The 18,921-nt window shown below is 35.1% G+C and overlaps 1 protein-coding gene across 1 annotated transcript in view; it reads right to left on the bottom strand.

Annotated features, from left to right (window-relative positions):
- The window catches only part of CATSPERE (catsper channel auxiliary subunit epsilon), a 209,403-nt gene that overhangs the window by 158,298 nt on the left and 32,184 nt on the right, over positions 1–18,921 (bottom strand). Inside the window, exons 3-5 of the mRNA XM_064594423.1 lie at positions 12,905–12,978; positions 12,535–12,604; positions 9,887–9,957 (exon numbers count right to left, since the gene is read on the bottom strand). Coding sequence (XP_064450493.1) covers positions 9,887–9,957; positions 12,535–12,604; positions 12,905–12,978 — 215 coding nt within the window. The remainder of the gene's footprint in view (positions 1–9,886; positions 9,958–12,534; positions 12,605–12,904; positions 12,979–18,921) is intronic.

Genomic DNA, 18,921 nt, shown 5'->3' with positions numbered 1-18,921 from the left:
AGAAAATCCTAAAGACTCCACCAAGAAACTGTTAAAAATAATCAAGTTCAGTAAAGTTGGAGCATATGAAATCAACATGCAGAAATAAGTTGTGTTTCTATACACTAACAATAAACAATCTGAAAAAGGGGAAGAAAACAATTCCATTTACAATAGCATCAAAAACAATAAAATACTTAGTAGCAAGTTTAACCAAGGAAGTGAAAGATCTCTACACCAAAAACTATGACATTGATAAAAAGAAATTGAAGATGACCCAAATAAATGGAAATATATCCCATGTTCATGGATCAGGAGAGTTAATATCACAGTATTCATACTACCCAAAACCTATAGATTCAATAAAATCTCTATCAAATTTCCAGTGGCTTTTTTTCCCATAGAAACAGAAGAAACAATTCTAAAATGTGTATGGAGCCACCGAAGACCCCAAATAGCCAATATTCACAAAACATATATATGCTATAGGACTTGTATAAAGAAATACTACAAATTAATGGTAAAAGGACAAACAACCCAATCAAAAACTAGGTAAAAGACTTGAACATATAATTTGCAAAAGGTCATTTGGGAGTGGTCAATAAGCTCATGAAAAATACTCAACATCATTAGTCACCAAGGAAATGCAAATATAAACAACAATGACTGGGACTTCATCAAGATAAAAAGCTTCTGCACAGGGGCACCTGGGTGGCTCAGATGGTTAAGCGTCTGCCTTCAGCTCAGGTCATGATCTCAGGGTCCTGGGATCAAGCCCTGCTTCTCCCTCTCCCTCTACTGTTCCCCCTGCTTGTGCTCTCTCGCTCTGTCAAATAAATAAATAAAATCTTAAAAAAAAAATCATCTGCACAGTGAAGGAAACAATCAACAAAACTGAAAGACAACCAATGGAATGGGAGAAGATATTTGCAAATGACATATCTGATAAAGGGTTAGTATCCAAAATCTATAAAGAACTTATGAAACTCAACAACTCAAAATAAATAATCCAGTTAAGAAATGGGCAGAAGATATGAACAGACATTTTTCCAAGGCAGACCTACAGATGGCTAACAGACACGTGAAAAGATGCTCAACATCACTCATCATCAAGGAAATACAAATCAAAACCACGATGAGATATACCTCACACCTGTCAGAATGGCTAAAACTAACAACACAGGAAACAACAGAAGTTGACAAAGATGGGTAGAAAGGGGAACACTCATACACTGTGGGTGGAAATGCAAACTGGTGCAGTCACTCTGGAAAACAGTATGGAGATTCCTCAAAAAGTTAAAAACAGAACTACCCCATGACCCAGAAATTGCACTACTAGGTATTTATCCAAAGAACACAAAAATACAGATTTGAAGGGGCACATGCACCCCGATGTTTATAGCAGCATTATCAACAATAGCCAAACTATGTTAAGAGTCCAAATGTCCATCAACTGATGAATGGATAAAGAAGATGTGGTATATATATATAATGGAATATTACTCACCCATCAAAAAGAATGAAACCTTGCCATTTGTGACAATGTGAATAGAGCTAGAGTGCATTATGCTAAGTGAAACAGGTCAGTCAGAGAAAGACAAATACCATATGATTTCACTCATTTGTGGAATTTAAGAAACAAAATAGATGAACATGGGGAAGGAAAAAAAAAAGGGAAGCAAACCATAAAAGACTCTTAACTACAGAGAACAAACTGAGGGTTGCTGGAGGAGAGATGGGTGGAGGATGGGCTAACTGGGTGATGGGTGTTAAGGAGAGTGTTGTTGTAATGAGCATTGGGTATTATATGTAAGTAATGAATCACCTGAAACCAATTTTACCATATACATTAACGAACTAGAATTTAAATTAAAAACTGAAATTAACAAAAGACATACCACTTAATTGCCATTGTAATGAAAACACCAAATATTGGTAGAAATATGGAGCAATTGGAATGCTCATACATTGCTGGTAATTGTTTTGGAAAGTGATTTGACTCTTTCTTACAAAGTTTAATATTTGCCTATCCCATGATCCAGAAATTCTACCCCTGAAAAAGAAATGAAAATCTACATCTGCAAAAAGACTTGTACAAAAATGTACCCAGGAGCTCTATTCATAAAAGCCCCAAACTGGATAAAATGCAAATATGCAACAACAAAGAAGAATGGATAAACAAATTGAGGTATAATTATATAATAATACTATTTAAAAATAAAAAGGAACAAACCACTGAAACCTACAACAACATGGATTTGTCTCAGTAGTCTTATATTGAAGATAAGAAGCCAGATACAGTGCTGCCTGGGTGGCTCAGTCAGTTAAGAATCTGACTGTTGGTTTCCTCTCAGGTCATGATCTCATAGTGGTGAGATCAAGTCCTGTGTCAGGCTCTGAGCCAAGCTGAGCATGGAGCCTGCTTAGGATTCTCTCTCTCTCCTCTCTTTCCCCTCCTCCCTCTCTCTGTCCCTCCCCTCTCTCCCTGCCCCTCCCCCTGCTCATGGGCATGTGCTCTCTCTCTCTCTCAAAAAAAATAACTAAATAAAAATTAAAAAAAGAAGCCAGATACAGAAGAGTACATACATTATAATTACATTTATATAAAATTCAAGAATGGGAAAACTAAGCTATGCTGCCTCTAGGGGTAAGAGATTATAAAAGCAAACTTTCTGAGAAGGTTGAAATATTCTATATATTGTTTTATATGATGATTGTATAGGTATATGTAGTTGTCTATCCCAATCACAAATCATAGTACTATAACCTCACAAATCATAGTAATTTAGCAATTTTTTAGCAAATGTGGAATATCTCAAAAGCAACCACATGGGGAAGAAAAGATAATCTACAAAGGAAATGTAACCATCCTGATGATTAATAATATGAGATGAACAAAGTAGAAAAATGTCTTCATAATCTAAGAGAAAATAACTGTGAAACTAGAATTATTTACCCACCAAAACTCTCTTTCAGGAATAAAATTTAATAAAAACATTTTATGACAAACAAAAGCTGAGTATTTACCATTGACAGATTACCTCACTAGTTGAAATTCTAAATGAAGTATTTCAGGCAGAAGTAAACTCAAATTTGAGAGTATAAAAATAAACTAGAACTAAAATACTGAATACAATGGCATACAAGTTGAAAGAGATATAATACCAAATTTAAGTATTCTAAAGATTCTTGCATTGTTTGAGAGAAGAATAAATTAAATTTAGACTCAATACATGTTAAAATTACTGGAGTATCATGTAAGATAGACATACAGTTCATAATTTCTAAATAAGTATGAAGGAAAGTTGAATCAGGAAAAAAAGAAAGCCAAGAAAAAAGGAGAAAGGAACTGACTGGAATGAAAATATTGATGAAGGCATGGTCAGGATTAAAACATTCTAAAGACGTAAAGGGTTTTAAGCAGGTAAATGGAAAGCACATTTATTTCTACCACAGTTATAAATTTAAATACTTAAGTAATCACAGTAAAGATAAATGCACTAAACCAATTAAAAGATTGTCATACTAGAAAACACAGCAAATCCAGTTTCATAGCATTCATAAATGAAACACTTAAGATGTAAGTTTATAGAGAACTTGAAAATCAATGAATAAAGAGCCATGAATAAGACAAAGCAGAACATAAGGCAAAAAAATAAAAAAGGATTACAAGTGAGAAGCAACATCACTACAAATAAAGTTTCAATTTTTAAAAAGGCTCAATAATTCTGAAGTTACGTACACCTAAAAGATAACCTCAAAATATAAAACAAAAACGTAGGTAACTACAAGGAACAATAACACATCTACCATCCTACTGGGACATCTGAGCAGAGCCCTCTCATTAATTGATAGATCAAGCTGACAATGAGTCAAATAAGTACACAGAAGATCTGAATAGTTCACATAACAAACTTGAATACAATTGTGAATATAATACTTGACCCAACAAGGAAAATATATTTTCTTTAGGTTAACATGGGACATTTATAAAAACAGATTACATGCTAGGCCAAAAATTAGACTCTGGCACTTCCCTGATCAAAATACAATTAGGTTATAATTAAAATACAATAATTAGAAACACTCATGTGCTTGTAAATTGAAAAATGCATTTTTAAAAAAATTTTTTTATTGTTATGTTAATCCCCACACATTACATCATTAGTTTTAGATGTAGTGTTCCATGATTCATTGTCTGTGCATAACACCCAGTGCTCCATGAAGAACATGCCCTCTTTAATACCCATCACCAGGCTAACTCATCCTCCCACCCCCCTCCCCTCTAGAACCCTCAGTTTGTTTTTCAGAGTCCATCGCGCCTCATGGTTCATCTACCCCTCCGATTTCCCCCCTTCATTCTTCCCCTCCTGCTACCTTCTTCTTTTTTTTTTCTTAACATATATTGCATTATTTGTTTCAGAGGTACAGATCTGAGATTCAACAGTCTTGCACAATTCACAGCGCTTACCAGAACACATACCCTCCCCAGTGTCTATCACCCAGTCACCCCATCCCTCCCACCCCACCCCCACTCCAGCAACCCTCAGTTTGTTTCCTGAGATTAAGAATTCCTCATATCAGTGAGAGCATATGATACATGTCTTTCTCTGTTTGACTTATTTCGCTCAGCATAATACCCTACAGTTCCATCCACGTCATTGCAAATGGCAAGATCTCATTCTTTTTGATGGCTGCATAATATTCCATTGTATATATATACCGCTCTTCTTTATCCATTCATCTGTCGATGGACATCTTGGCTCTTTCCACAGTTTGGCTATTGTGGACATTGCTGCTATAAACATCGGGGTGCACGTACCCTTTCAGATCCCTACTTTTGTATATTTCGGGTAAATACCCAGTAGTGCAATTGCTGGATCATATGGTAGCTCTATTTTCAACTTTTTGAGGAACCTCCATACTGTTTTCCAGAGTGGCTGCACCAGCTTGCATTCCCACCAACAGTGTAGGAGGGTTCCCCTTTCTCCGCATCCCCGCCAACATCTGTCGTTTCCTGACTTGTTAATTTTAGCCATTCTGACTGGCGTGAGGTGGTATCTCATTGAGGTTTTGATTTGGATTTCCCTGATGCCGAGCGATGTTGAGCACTTTTTCATGTGTCTGTTGGCCATTTGGATGTCCTCTTTGGAAAAATGTCTGTTCATGTCTTCTGCCCATTTCTTGATTGGATTCTTTGTTCTTTGGATGTTGAATTTGATAAGTTCTTTATAGATTTTGGATACTAGCCCTTTATCTGATATGTCATTTGCAAATATCTTCTCCCATTCTGCATTTCTAAACAAGTCATTGGTCAAACAAATTGTAGCAGGGATTAGAAAATTATTTCTGAGCAATAATGAAAAATCACAATTAGGAGGTATTTGCAATACTTGAAGCAGTTACAAAGATGCTTAGAAGAAAATTGATTGCCTTAAACATACACATTTGGAAAAAAGCCTCAAGCCTAATGGACTAAATAGCCAATTTAAGTTTTAGAAAAACAAACTCAAAGAAGGAAATAATGGAAGTATGAGCCGGGACAGAAAAGCTCAACAAAGCCAAAAGATGGTTCTTTGACCAGTCTAAAAGACTAATAAAATAGAAATACCACAAGGACATGGAAACAAAGGAAGGCACAAATAAAATTATTAGAAATGTTAAAACAGAAGCATAACTACAACTACCTCAAAAGGCCAAAATATATAGGAGGATAGTACAGACAACTTTTTGATATTAAAGTTGATGATAAAATTGCTAACTGAAGACATGGATAAATTTCTAGAAAAATACTACTTACAAAAATGGATTTTACAATAATTAGAATTCCAAAATAGCATTATGACCATTAGAAAGTTGAATTAACACTTAGGAAATCCTTCTACACACACACACACACACACACAATCTAGATTCAAGTAAACTTCTGTGCAAATTTCCATCGGATACTCAAAGAACATATATATTTCAATCTTACACAAAATCTCTCAGAATGGAAAAGAATGACTACTCCTAACTTACGTGGTGAGTCTAGCACAGTCTTGATAGCAAATGTGGAAAATGATAGTACAATGAAAGTAAAACCACAGGCTAACTTCACTTAAGAGTATTCACACCAAAAAAACCTGAACAGAATATTAGCAAACAAAATCCATCAATGTATATGAAAGAATTCATCAAGACCAAGTTGGCTTATTCTAGAAACACAAGGTAAGTTTAATGTATGAATATTAATAACTATTTTTCATCATTAACATAGTAAAACAGGAAAACCATATGAGCTTTTAAATGCAAACAGAAAAAAACTCTGAATAAATTTCAGCACTGATTCCTAAGAAAAATTCACCACCAACTTGGAATAAAAGGGAAGTTCCTTACCTGGGTAAAGGTTAATTCATGATCTACAACAAATATTCTGCAAAATAGTGAAACAATGAGAGCCTCCCTTTTAAGATCAGGAATACGATAAGGAGGCCTGTTTTCACCCTTTTAGCTGTGCAGTAAGAATACTGAATATTTTAGCCATGCAGTAAGAATGGATGAAAGAAAAGGTATAGTTATTGGAAAAGGATAAACAAAACTACCATTATTTGCAGGTGATATGATTTATAAAAATTCCAAGAGAATATATAAATAATTATTAGAATTAATATAAGAATTTAGCAAGGTTGCTGAATACAAAAATCAATATTCAAAAGTAAATTGTGTTCTATACAACAGGAAGGTCTGGTTAGAAAATGCAACTTTAAAAAACTGAGTATATAGCAACAAAATTATAAAGCATCTCAAAATAGTCTAATAAAAATGTCCAGGCACTTACATGAAAAATTATAAAATTTTATTGGCAGACATGTAAAAAGACCTAAATAAATGGAAGATTATATATTATTGAGTTGAAAGACTCTCCAATTGATTGAAATATTTAGACAATTATAAAAATCCCTACTAGAGTTTTTGTGGAATTTGACAAACCAATTCTAAAAATTCATAGGGAGTTAAAATGGGCCCAATACATAGCTAAGAGACTCCTGAAGAAGGTGAAGAGTTGGGGTCAGAGTCCAGGTGCACTGCCCCTTATCAAGATTTGCAAAATTAAATCATAGTAATAAAGATAATGTAGTATTGATTTAAGTAGACAAATAGATCAGCTGAACAGAATAGCCTGATGGGAAGAAACCTGCATACATGGAAAACTTATCTACGTAGGCATTATTGGTAAATACATTATTCAATAATTAGGTCTGATAAAATTAATTATTCATGTCAAAAACATAAAACTGGATCTCTATCTCAAAGCATATGCAAAAACTAATTCCAGATGGATTAAGAACTTTCAGAAAACAACATAGGAGGCTATTTTTATGAACTCGGAGGAAAAGATTTCTTAAATTGATTTAAAAACTCACAAACCCATTAAGGTAAGAGTTGATAAATTCATCTACAATAGGAAGGGTGTAAGTTATCAACTGAGATCATAAGGTGTGAAAAGCCACATAAACTGGGATAGAACTCCTTCAATACACATGTTGAAATGTATAGATAATGTCCTAGTAATTAAAATGTAATGAAATCTTATAAATTATTATGAACATAAAAATAACTCAAAAATGGGTAAAAATGTTCATTTTACAGAGAGGAAAGAAAAATTCCTCATGAATAACTGAAAATATGCTCAGTAGTGATCAGGGAAATGCAAATTAAAAGCACAATGACATAATTTCACATCTACTAGATTGGCAAATTAAAAAGTCAGATTATATTAAGTGTTGGTGAGGATGCAGCACAATGGGAACTTCTATCCACAGCTGGTGGAGGTGTAGATTTGAACTATCTTTTCAAAAAGCAATTAGGCATTAACTAGTAAAGTTGAGCAAATGTATATCCTACTTCTAGTCAATTCTACTTGGAGTGGTACATCCCACTAGGAGTGGTACGTCCTAAGCAGTAATGTACATACAATGTCTATAGGTTCTTGTTTAAATGCACATAATGATTTAGGAGCTTGGGAAGGAGGCCCCAGATTCTGCATTTCTAAGTAGCAGATTTTAGGGTACCTATAATGTTCTATTTCTTGACTTGTGTGATGAATACCTGGATATTAGTTTCATTTTATTCTTTAAATGGTATTTTTACAGGTGACAGATTGTGAACATTTTTAACACCTATGTAACAGAAAAACACTTAGCTCCCACTGAGCTCTCTCTTTTGGGCTAAACTGCCCCCCTGGATAGTGCTTCTTCTGATTTTGCTTTCATTATCCATAACCAGATCACGGTAATCTGGAGGCCCATCTCTTTCACCAGGTCTTGGGGCTCAGTATGTGTGAGATTGGAAATGTGGGACACTGTCTATAAATGCTTTTTTGGCAGATTCTCTTCTCTGATGGTCTCCCATGGTGTCTACTTGGGGGAAGCAGAAAATAGCCCATTTGACCAGAGAGACAGGTTCTATTCTCCCGTTCAGCCGTATCAGGAATTTTTATCCCCACATTTTCCCTTGTCTATTTCCCAGTTGGTTCAAAATCCACAGTAGAAACCTGGTAATTGGCATTTCTGAAACCCACAACAAGGACAGAAATCTGCCAGTTTCAGGAGTAGCAGAGACTCAGTCCTTGCTTCTTGGTAAGACTCCCGGAAGTTGGTAATAATTTGGAGAGGAATGGCTAAATATGTACCCCTGGAAGGGCCTGCTAAAATCTAGTTATCAGGACTTCGATCCAAAAAGTGCACAGAAACTGCCAAGCCACCTGACTTTAAGGGACCACCATCAGCAACAACCATGCTTTTTATTGAAGACAGAGTATTCTGATTGGTTCTGCCTGAGTCATGTGTTAACCCTCAACTAATTACTGTGGCCCATGAAATGTGAGGTTGTGGAGTTAGTACCATATCAATCACACAAAATTAACTTCATCACAGAATAGGGGAGGGATGATTCTCCCAAAGGAAGGAAAGTTAAGTAGACAAAAAGAAATATGTGTATCACAGTCATCTGGAGAGCAAGGCCCAAGTTGTTTGTATCCTATACAGAGCTTAGGATATTGCCTTGACTCTGACAATGAAAAATATTTGGATTCATTGATGCTTTTAACTTGTCAAATAATTTTATAATGCAGTTAATTATCTTCCCTTGTGACAGTTTTCTCTTTTTAGTTATGTTCAGTCACTCTCATGTTAAAATGGCTTTGAGAAACCATCCAAAACAAAGAGTGTTCTTTTGGAACAGGATGTATATAATGGAAATCAAAGAGCCCAGTAGTCTGAAAAACCAGAGTCAAATCCCAGTGCTATGTTTTAGTAGCTGTGTATTTTTATCCAAATTATTTAACCTATCCAAGCTCACATTTCCTCGTTTATAAAATAAAGATAATAATACTTACATTTGTGAGTTTGTTATGAAAATTGAGAGAGATAATTTACATAAAGTTTGAACATTAGAACTATATGTTCAAATAGTGGTTGCTACTGTTATTTTTAATGTTTGTTCCCCAATATTAGTTTGGCATCTTATTTGAGTATATCTTGATTGGTGAATGAAAAGCTTATATGAAAATAATAATGCAGATAATCCATTTGTGGCTAATTCAAAGTTAAAGTATTTAAATATTTAAATAAAAAATATTTATTTATTTGAGAGAGAGAGAGCATGAGCAGGGGATAAGGGCAGAGGAGAAGTAGACTCCCTATTGAGCAGGGAGCCCCACGTGGGCCTCGATCCCAGGACCCTGGGATCATGACCTGAGCTGAAGGCAGATGCTCAACTGACTGAGCAATCCAGGTATCCAAAGCTAAATACTCTTAAAAAGCATTAATTGGGGTGCCTGGGTGGCTCAGTCATTAAATGTCTGCCTTCGGACTTTAAAAAAAATAGCATTAATTATCTTTGTATTCAGTATTACATTACTTACATGACTTTATAATACCACAGGAAACAAATATGGGAACTGTCCACAGACAAATTGCGTTCTTCCTCTGAATCCTGAAAGCAAATGGAAAATAAACTATGGTATATAAAGGTAACTTTAAAATAAATACAAATTTGGATACAGGCATAAAAGTCACAGAGGAACTAAATTAATTATCTAAGATCAGAGGTAGTATAATGAACAAATTTCAGAATAGAGCTAATGAATACTGTTAGCTACTCTTTGTAATTAAGAATTTAATTTGTAAAAAAAAGAATTTAATTTGTCATGAGTGACAAATTTAGATAGCTTTTTATTTCTGTTATATTTGTCTTTTTTTAAGCAGGATTTTTTAAAAGATCTTATGTATTTATTTGACAGAGAGAGACCCAGCGGGAGAGGAAACACAAGCAGGGGGAGTGGGAGAGGGGGAAGCAGGCTTCCCGCTGAGCAGGGAGCCGGATGCCTGGTTCGATCCCAGAACCCTGGGATCATGACTTGAGCCAAAAGCAGACACCTAACAACTGAGCCACCCAGGCGCCCCTCTGTTATATTTGTCTTTGTGAAATCATGAAACATGTACATATGGGTCTTTGCACCCCGTTCCTGCTAATATTTGGTCTTTGACCCTGGTGCCTGATGCAGAGCTCCTACAACTCTTATAATCTGCTGAATGACAGGAGGGTCTGACATAGAGCCCCTTTTGTTCTAATGAGGCGACTCTGGGTGGGCTCCTGGATGGGATGGTCCCTAGAAAGGCCAAGCCATCATTAGAAGCTTGGAACTTTTAGGTCAACCTCCCACCCTCTGGAGAGGTGAGAGGGAGTAGAAAATGAGTTGATTAATCATGCCTATGTGATGAAGCCCCCATAAAAATCACAGTGCTTTCAGGTTGGTAAACACGTCCACATGCTGGCAGGGTGACACAGTCCAACTCCACAGAGACAGAAACTCTTGTGCTCAGGGCCCTTCCAGACCTTGCCCTAGGTACCTCTTTTCTGGCTGCTCATCTGTATCCTTTATCATATCTTTTATTATTATAACTGGCAAATGTTCTCTGAGCTGTTCTGGCACATTATTGAACCTGAGGAGAAGGTTGTGGGAACCTGGATTTATAGCCAGTTAGTCAGGTGACAAACTGGAACTTGCAATTGTCATGTGAAGTGGGGCAGTCTTGTGGGACAGAGCCCTTTACTTGTGGGATGTGAAGTTCCTCCGTGTAGAAAATGCCAGAACTCTGAATTGTAGGACACTCCACTGGTGTCAGAAATAGTCTGTATGGAAACCAAGCCCCCACACCACATCTGGTAATAGAAGTGTTCTCTTTGAGTGTATAAAGGTAAATAGTGAGTTTTCCTAGACAGTCTTGCTTACTGAAACACAATTCAATTAATTTTCTTCTGTAATGGTTCTGAATCAGAGATGATTTTTCTCACCAGGGGACATTGGAGACATTTTTGGTTGTTGTATCTGAGTGCTTTTGAGTGTATTTCAAAAGTTACATGTACATCCTTAAAAGTTGTAAGATCGGATGGCACCATACATAAATGACAAAGATATTCTTATATATGCATGTATTTGTGTGTACATATTTTCTATATAACATTGCACATTTGGGCTTCCAACATACAACAAAAGGAAAAGGAGTAAGCTTTTACTTGCTTAGGAATTTTGTCCATGAACCTGGTAAATATTCATAAACTCAAAAGCGAAATTCAAATATTTTTCAATCTACAAGTTTTGAAAAAAATGAATTAATTAATATTCATCTGGCCTCTCCCACATCACTCTACTTATTTTCTGAAAATAAAGATTATTAATTAAAAAGAAGGCTCAATCCCCAAAATAAAGACAAGATTTGTCACAGGGAGTCTCTCTGGCAGTAGCTTTAGACACACTTGTATAGGAATATCAGCTATGAAGTGCGTGGCTAGTACGTGTTACTAATTAGTAGACAGCCAATGTTTTTAATGCTTAACTTTTTCTTTTTCTTTTTTGTAAATGAGAGAGGATTCAACATCCCTCTCATGTATTTGCATTCGCATATGCTTTCTGGAATTGAAGAAAATATAGTAAAAACAAACTTACTAGAAATGGCTTTTAATCCAAGGAATTGTCATAAAAGTATATGACATGAGACCCACTCAGTGGGGAGTACTACTATCATTAAGGTGGTAAATGGGGCTTTAACATACTTGATGAAAAGGCTAACTTAAAAATCACGTATCATTTCATAACTTATTTTTTTAAAGATTTATTTATTTATTTGAGAGAGAGAAAGCACACAGAGGGAGAGGGTGAGGGAGAAGCAGACTCCGTGCTGAGCAGGGAGCCCAACTCGGAGCTCCATCCCAGGATGGACCCTGGGATCATGACCTGAGCTGAAGGCAGACGCCTAACCAACTGAACCACCAAGGTGCCCCTCATTTCGTAACTTATAATCTGCTATGAGATATATCTGAAAATTGCCATACTGACAATGTTTATATTTATTATTTTTATTTATTTATATTTAACATTTATTTATACTTATTCATAAATTATTCATACTTAACACACTATTTAAAACAGGTTGAAAGTTCAAAATAAGGAATATAAAATGTAATGGAGATAATTATGCAAGATTTAATAACTTATTAAAATCAACTTACTGGGCCCGTGACAATTGGTCTTATAGTCTGAACACCAGGAGAAGAACAACGCAGTTCTGTCTTGGGTGAGCTAGTATTTAAAAAGAACAGGAAGATAAATAAGCATAGATACATGCAAGATTAGTAAAAATTCCCCTACTACTTTTTAAGCCTAAACATATCAATTGTATGTTAATAAGAAAAATAAAAAATATAGCAATATTTTACTTCTATCCTATTTTCAAAGAGATTTTGTCTTTCTTTTCCCATCTATGTGATGGGAAGAAATTTACATTCAAATACAGCCCTGAATCTGAATGTCTACACTATATGAATATGTTTTTATGTGTAAATGCACACATTATATTGACATTCACAGCAAAAATCTTACCTTTTATTTTTCACAGAACAAGTTGCTGGCACACTCCACTCAGAAAATAGTGTTCCTTCATACTCTAACTTAATCTAAAAAAGAAGGTAAAATAGTTCAAACAGAAAAATCTGCTTCAAAGTTTTTATCTCAGTGCTCTAATGTAGGGCTCAAGTTCCTGAGTCCTTACTATTAAAAAAAAAAAGAATAAAATTTGATTCTTTAAAATTGTACAAAGAAATGTGAAAAAGGAAAAATAACTTTTCCAAGACACTTCAGATGTCTCCCCCCCAAAAAACCCCATGATTCTTATTTTATTTTACATCAAAAATAATCAAGTGTCTAGCAGTTGACTGGCACTCCAGTAGATTCTAAGGATAAAGAAAAATGAGTGAGACAAGGTCCTTCACTTAAAAACAAGTCATGGTAAATTCTGAGATCCTACTCTGCATATCACGGACTCTACCACTATAACTTCCATCAGTCACATTTTCCCTATTTCCTTATTCCTTATTTTTTTTTCTGCTTCCACATTCTTTCATTTATAAGTTATTTCCCCTTTTGAAGGATACTGATTCACTTTCTAACATCATCAGTCTTAGTCTCAACATTGGTTCTCTTGTTTTAAGGAGTGTCCGGGCCCAGTTTGGAGCCCAACACAAAGCTTGAACTCACAGCCCTGAGATCAAGACCTGAGCTGAGATCAAGAGTCAGACATTTAACTGACTGAGCCACCCAGGTATCCCTGGTCCTCTTCTGAAGCCAGGGTTGGAACCCAATTTCACCGTTATAGTAACAACTATGTACACAGACATATGTACAAATTTCATGTAGATATACATCTGTAAATACTGCTTCAGTGTTTTTAGTTGTAAAATAAGGATTATAATACCAGCTATTTCATAAATTTGAAATTATAGGATTAATGACTGTATAAGAAAAAAGAGAAAATCACCAGAAGATATAACATAACCCTGAAATATATAAAGCAAAAAAATTTTGAGTATAGTTGACACACAATGTTACAATAGTTTTAGATGTACAACATAGTGATTGCACAAGTTTTTATATTATGCCATGTTCACAAGTATAGCTATCATCTATGCTGATACATTGCTATTACACTCTCACTGACTATATTCCTTATACTGTGTCTTTTATTATCCTGACTTAATTCATTTCATAACTGGAAGCCTATATCTCCCACTCCCATTCACCCATTTTACCCAAACCATCACCCTTTCCTCTGGCAACCATCAGTTTGTTCTCTGTATTTACAGGTCTGATTCTGCTTTTTGTTTATTCATTTGTTGTTGCTGTTGTTTTTTAAGATTCCACTTATGAGTGAAATCATATGGTATTTGTCTTTCTCAGTCTGACTTATATCACTTAACATACCCTCTCAATCCACCCATGTTGTTTCAAATGGCATGATCTCATCCTTTGGTATGGCTGTGTAATATTCTGGTATGTGTGTTTATTTCTTTTTTTTTTAATGTTTTATTTATTTATTCATGAGAGTCAGAGAGAGAGAGAGAGAGAGAGAGAGAGGCAGAGGCAGAGGGAGAAGCAGGCTCCCCACCTAGCAGGGAGCCGGATGCGGGACTTGATCCAGGACCCTGGGATCATGACCTGAGCCGAAGGCAGACGCTTAACCATCTGAGCCACCCAGGCGCCCCTGTGTGTTTATTTCTTAACCATTCATCTTTTGATAAGCAATCTTCCTTATCCATTGATCTATTGATAGATAGGTTGCTTCTGTATCTTAGCTATTGTCAATAATGCTGCAATAAACATAGGGGTACGTACATTTTCTTTGGGTAAATACCCAGTAGTGGAATTATTGGATCATATGGTATTTCTATTTTTAACTTTTTAAGATTCATTTATTTGAGAGAGAAAAAAGAAGAGATGGCTTGAGCAGGGGGAGGGGCAGAGGGAGAGAATCTCAAGCAGACTCCATGCTGAGGTGGAGCTCTATGCGGGGCTCGATCCCACGACCCTGAGATCATGACCTGAGCAGAAACCAAGAGCTGAGCATTTAACTGACTGAGCCACCCAGGTGCCCCTCATTTTTAATTTTTAAAGTAACCTCCATACTGTTTTCCACAGTGGCTGCAGTTTGCATTCCCACCAATAGTGCACAAAAGTTCCTTTTTCTCCACATCCTCATGAACGCTTGTTATTTATTGTGGTTTTGATTTTAGCCCTTCTGACAGGTGTGTGGTGATATTCTCACTGTGGTTTCAATTTGCATTTCCCTGATGATTAGTAATGTTGAATATCTTTTTATGTCTCTGTTGGGAATCTGTATGTCTTCTTTGGAAAAATGTCTATTCAGGTCTTCTGCCTATTTTAACTGGATTATTTGGGGGTTTTTCAGTGTTGCGTTGTATAAGTTCTTTATGTATTTTGGATATTAACCCTTTATCAGATATGTCACTTGCAAATATCTTCTCCGATTCAGTAGGTTGTCTTTTTGTTCTGTTGATGGTTTTCTTTGCTGTGCAGAAGCTTTTTATTCTGAAGTTGTTCCAAAAGTTTGTTTTTGCTTTTGTTTTCCTTGCCTCAGGAGACATATCTAGAAAAATGTTGTGGTGGTCTATGTCAGAGAAATTACTGCCTGTGTGCTTTTCTAGGATTTTTATGGTTTCAGGTCTCTTATGTTTAGATTTTTAATCCATTTTGATTTTATTTTTGTGTATGGTGTAAGAAAGTGGTCCAGTTTCATTCTTTTACATGTTGCTGTCCAGTTTTCCCAATACCATTTATTGAAGAGACTGCCTTTTTTGCATTGGATAGTCTAGCACCCTTTGTCATAGATTAATTGACCATATATTCATTGGTTTATTTCTGGGCTTTCTATTCTGTTCCATTGATTTATGTGTCTATTTTTGTGCCAGTACCATACTGTTTTGATTACTACAGCTCTGTAGTTTACCTTGAAATTGGAGATTGTGATACCCCCAGCTTTGTTCTTTCTTAACATTGCTTTGGCTATTTGGGGTCTTTTGTGGTTCCATACAAATTTTAGTATTATTTATTCCAATTTTGTGAAAAATGCCATTTGTATTTTGATAGGGATTGCATTGAACCTATAGACTATATGAAGCAAAATTTGATAAAAGTACCAGGAAAAATTTAAAAGCCACAAATATAGTGGTAGGTTTTTGACACATTTTTCTCAAACTACAGATAAACCTATAAAATTAGCCAATATAAAATAAAATATATTCTTTTCAATCTCACATAGAACTTTTTACCAAAATTGATCATATTTACAAACGAAGTCTTAGCCAATCTCAAAGAATTATCATCACATATACTATGCCTTTGATATTAATGAAATAAAAGTAGAATTTCTCATAAAATTAGCCAGAAAAAAGTATTAAGGTATTTGTAATTCTTAAAGGAAAAAAAACCCTCCAAACTTTACTTCTGAATGATTCGTGAAGTAAAGGAGAAATCACAACAGAAGTTACAAAATATTTATAAATAAAGAATAAAAGCATTCAATGTTCTTAAAACTTGTAGCATATAGTATAAATAATTCCTAAAATGAAATATATAGCCTTAAATATACATAGAAGAAATAAGGTAGGTTGAAAGTGAATAAACTTGGTTTTCAGTATAAGATGCTAATAAAATAACAACAGAGAAAACCCAAAAAAAGTAAAAGGAAGGATACAAAAAGAGGCATTTACAGAAGAAAAGAAATTAGGAAGGGTTAGTGGTGATGTAGTTTTTCAATCTACTCCAATTTCCTTGTAGGCACAGAGAAGACAATTAGGGTAGTACCAATGAAACAAACAAAACAACACTGGACAATGTCAACAATAAAACTTAGTGACAAAGTATTCTTCAAAATCCCAAAATATAAGTGGGTTGGAACAAGCCAGCTAAAACAACCAGACTCACATGATATCAGCATAAGGCAGCAAAAGAAAGCAAATATGGTAGACCTTAGAAGAGAAGAACATTTAAATCAGTGATAGGTATTCATTGGAAACCATGGCAGGACATTGGGAAGACAGCAACTCTAACCAGAGAGGTTGTTGTACTTTTCAATTTCTAAGTTTAAGTCCAAGAGGTCCATGATAATATTTGAAAGGGCAGGAGAAGCTGGGATCTATGAACACCAAAACCAAGGACCTAAAGATAACTTCTAGGGCAAGGATCTGTAATGAAGGGAAAAGAATCCCAACTGAGCTGGAAAGGGACAATAAAGACAAAGGAAACAAAAACTACAGATGAAAGAGAGAAGGAAACAGAATCTGGAGATCTCAAAAAGTATTAACCTTATTTTTGGACACTTTACAAAACAACAGAAGAGGTAAGTCTAAAGCCATGAAGTTAGAAAAGTTATTTTGACCCACCCTGCCTTAAAGATCAGGAAAATCAATTTCATGTAAAAAAAAAAAAAGCAACAGAAAAAGGATCACAGTCTAATTTCACACAGTTGTTATAAGAAAAAGAAAATACAAAGCAGAATAACATCTCTGTAAGAACATACCCAATAAATAAATGAAAGCTACAACTTAATATGAGGTTTAGTCTTATGTATCAACTTGGCTAGATTACAGCACCCAGTTACTTAATATAACATAAGTCTTGCTGTGAGGATATTTTACGATGTAGTTTATGCCTACAATCAGTTGACTTTAAGTAAAAGAGAATACCTTTGATAATGTGGATGGGGCCTCTTCCATCACTTGGAATCATTCAGAAAAAACTGAGGTTTCCTGGAAAAGAAATTCTGCTTCAAGCTGCAGCATTAACTCTGGCCTGAATTTCCAACCTGTTGGCCTGACTTAGAGATTTCAGAGTCACCTGTTCCCACAATCACATGAGCCAATTTCCTAAAATAAATCTTAGTATACATATGTATAAATTCTATTGGTTCTGTTTCTCTGTGAGAACACTGGCTGATACACCTACTATTTCAAAATGAGGTAAAATAAATAAGAGAATGATAAAAGTTATGAAGAACAATATAAATCAGAATTTGAAACTCATAAGTAAGCTAGAACTTGGGAAAAACGTAGAAACAAAAGTCATTTCAGAAATAAACCAAATTAGAAAAACCACAATTGTGAATAAAAAATAGATAAGGCCTTGAGATAAATAGGTTTTTAAGAATAAAAGAAATAGAAAGCAATTCAAGAGTAAGTGACAAATATAAAAGATAGGAAAAGAAAATTCAATATATGTATAGTTGGAGATACTGAAGAAGAAAATCAAAGTGTTTGGAACAGAACAATAACATCAACATTAACTAATTCAACACTAATATGTGAACTAAAATAATTTGAAACAGCATATTGAAAAGGCACAGCTCAGAACTAGGAAAAACAATTATGAATGATTAAAAAAAAGTAAAAGCAACCAGGAGCTATATTAATAAAAGCACTGGGCTTAAAGGGAAACACTTTGGGGATCTTGACTAAAACAACAAGAACAACAAAACACATGTTATTCATAAAGGAAAGAAAATCATATTTCCAACAGACTTTTTGGAAACAACACTTTCTGTCAGAGACAACAGAGTTAACAGATATAAAAGGAAATAAAACACAGCGCCTGGATGGCTCAGTTGGTTAAGTGTCCAATTCTTGATTTTGGCTCAGGTCATGATCTCAGGGTTGTGAGATTGAGCCTGGCACTGGGCTCTGTGCTCAGCAGGGAATCTGCTTAAGATTCTCTCCCTCTGCTCCACCACCCACTCATACTCTCTCTCTCTCAAATAAATAAATAAATCTTTTAAAAAAAGAAATAGAACAGAAGCCAATAATTTTTATATCCAGATACACCAACTTTCAGATATAAAACCTATAGGTAAGCTCTTATGACCACAAAATAATTCAGGAAATATTACTTCTATGAGCCCTTCCTGAGGAATCCACTAGAAGAGCTTCAGATCCCCAAAATGACTGCAGAGATATCAGCATAAATATGATACTAAGTATTACATAAGAATTTTTGTGTGGAACCATGTCTGCATGGTGGGTATAAAAAATGGGATATAGTTGCTAATTACT

Source organism: Mirounga angustirostris, unplaced genomic scaffold (assembly GCF_029215605.1).
Source record: "Mirounga angustirostris isolate CCGP_5_RB_7025 unplaced genomic scaffold, mMirAng1.0.hap1 SCAF_6, whole genome shotgun sequence".
Taxonomy (NCBI): domain Eukaryota; kingdom Metazoa; phylum Chordata; class Mammalia; order Carnivora; family Phocidae; genus Mirounga; species Mirounga angustirostris.
Note: the sequence above shows the minus strand (reverse complement) of the source record. Positions and strands in the feature narration are given on the sequence as shown.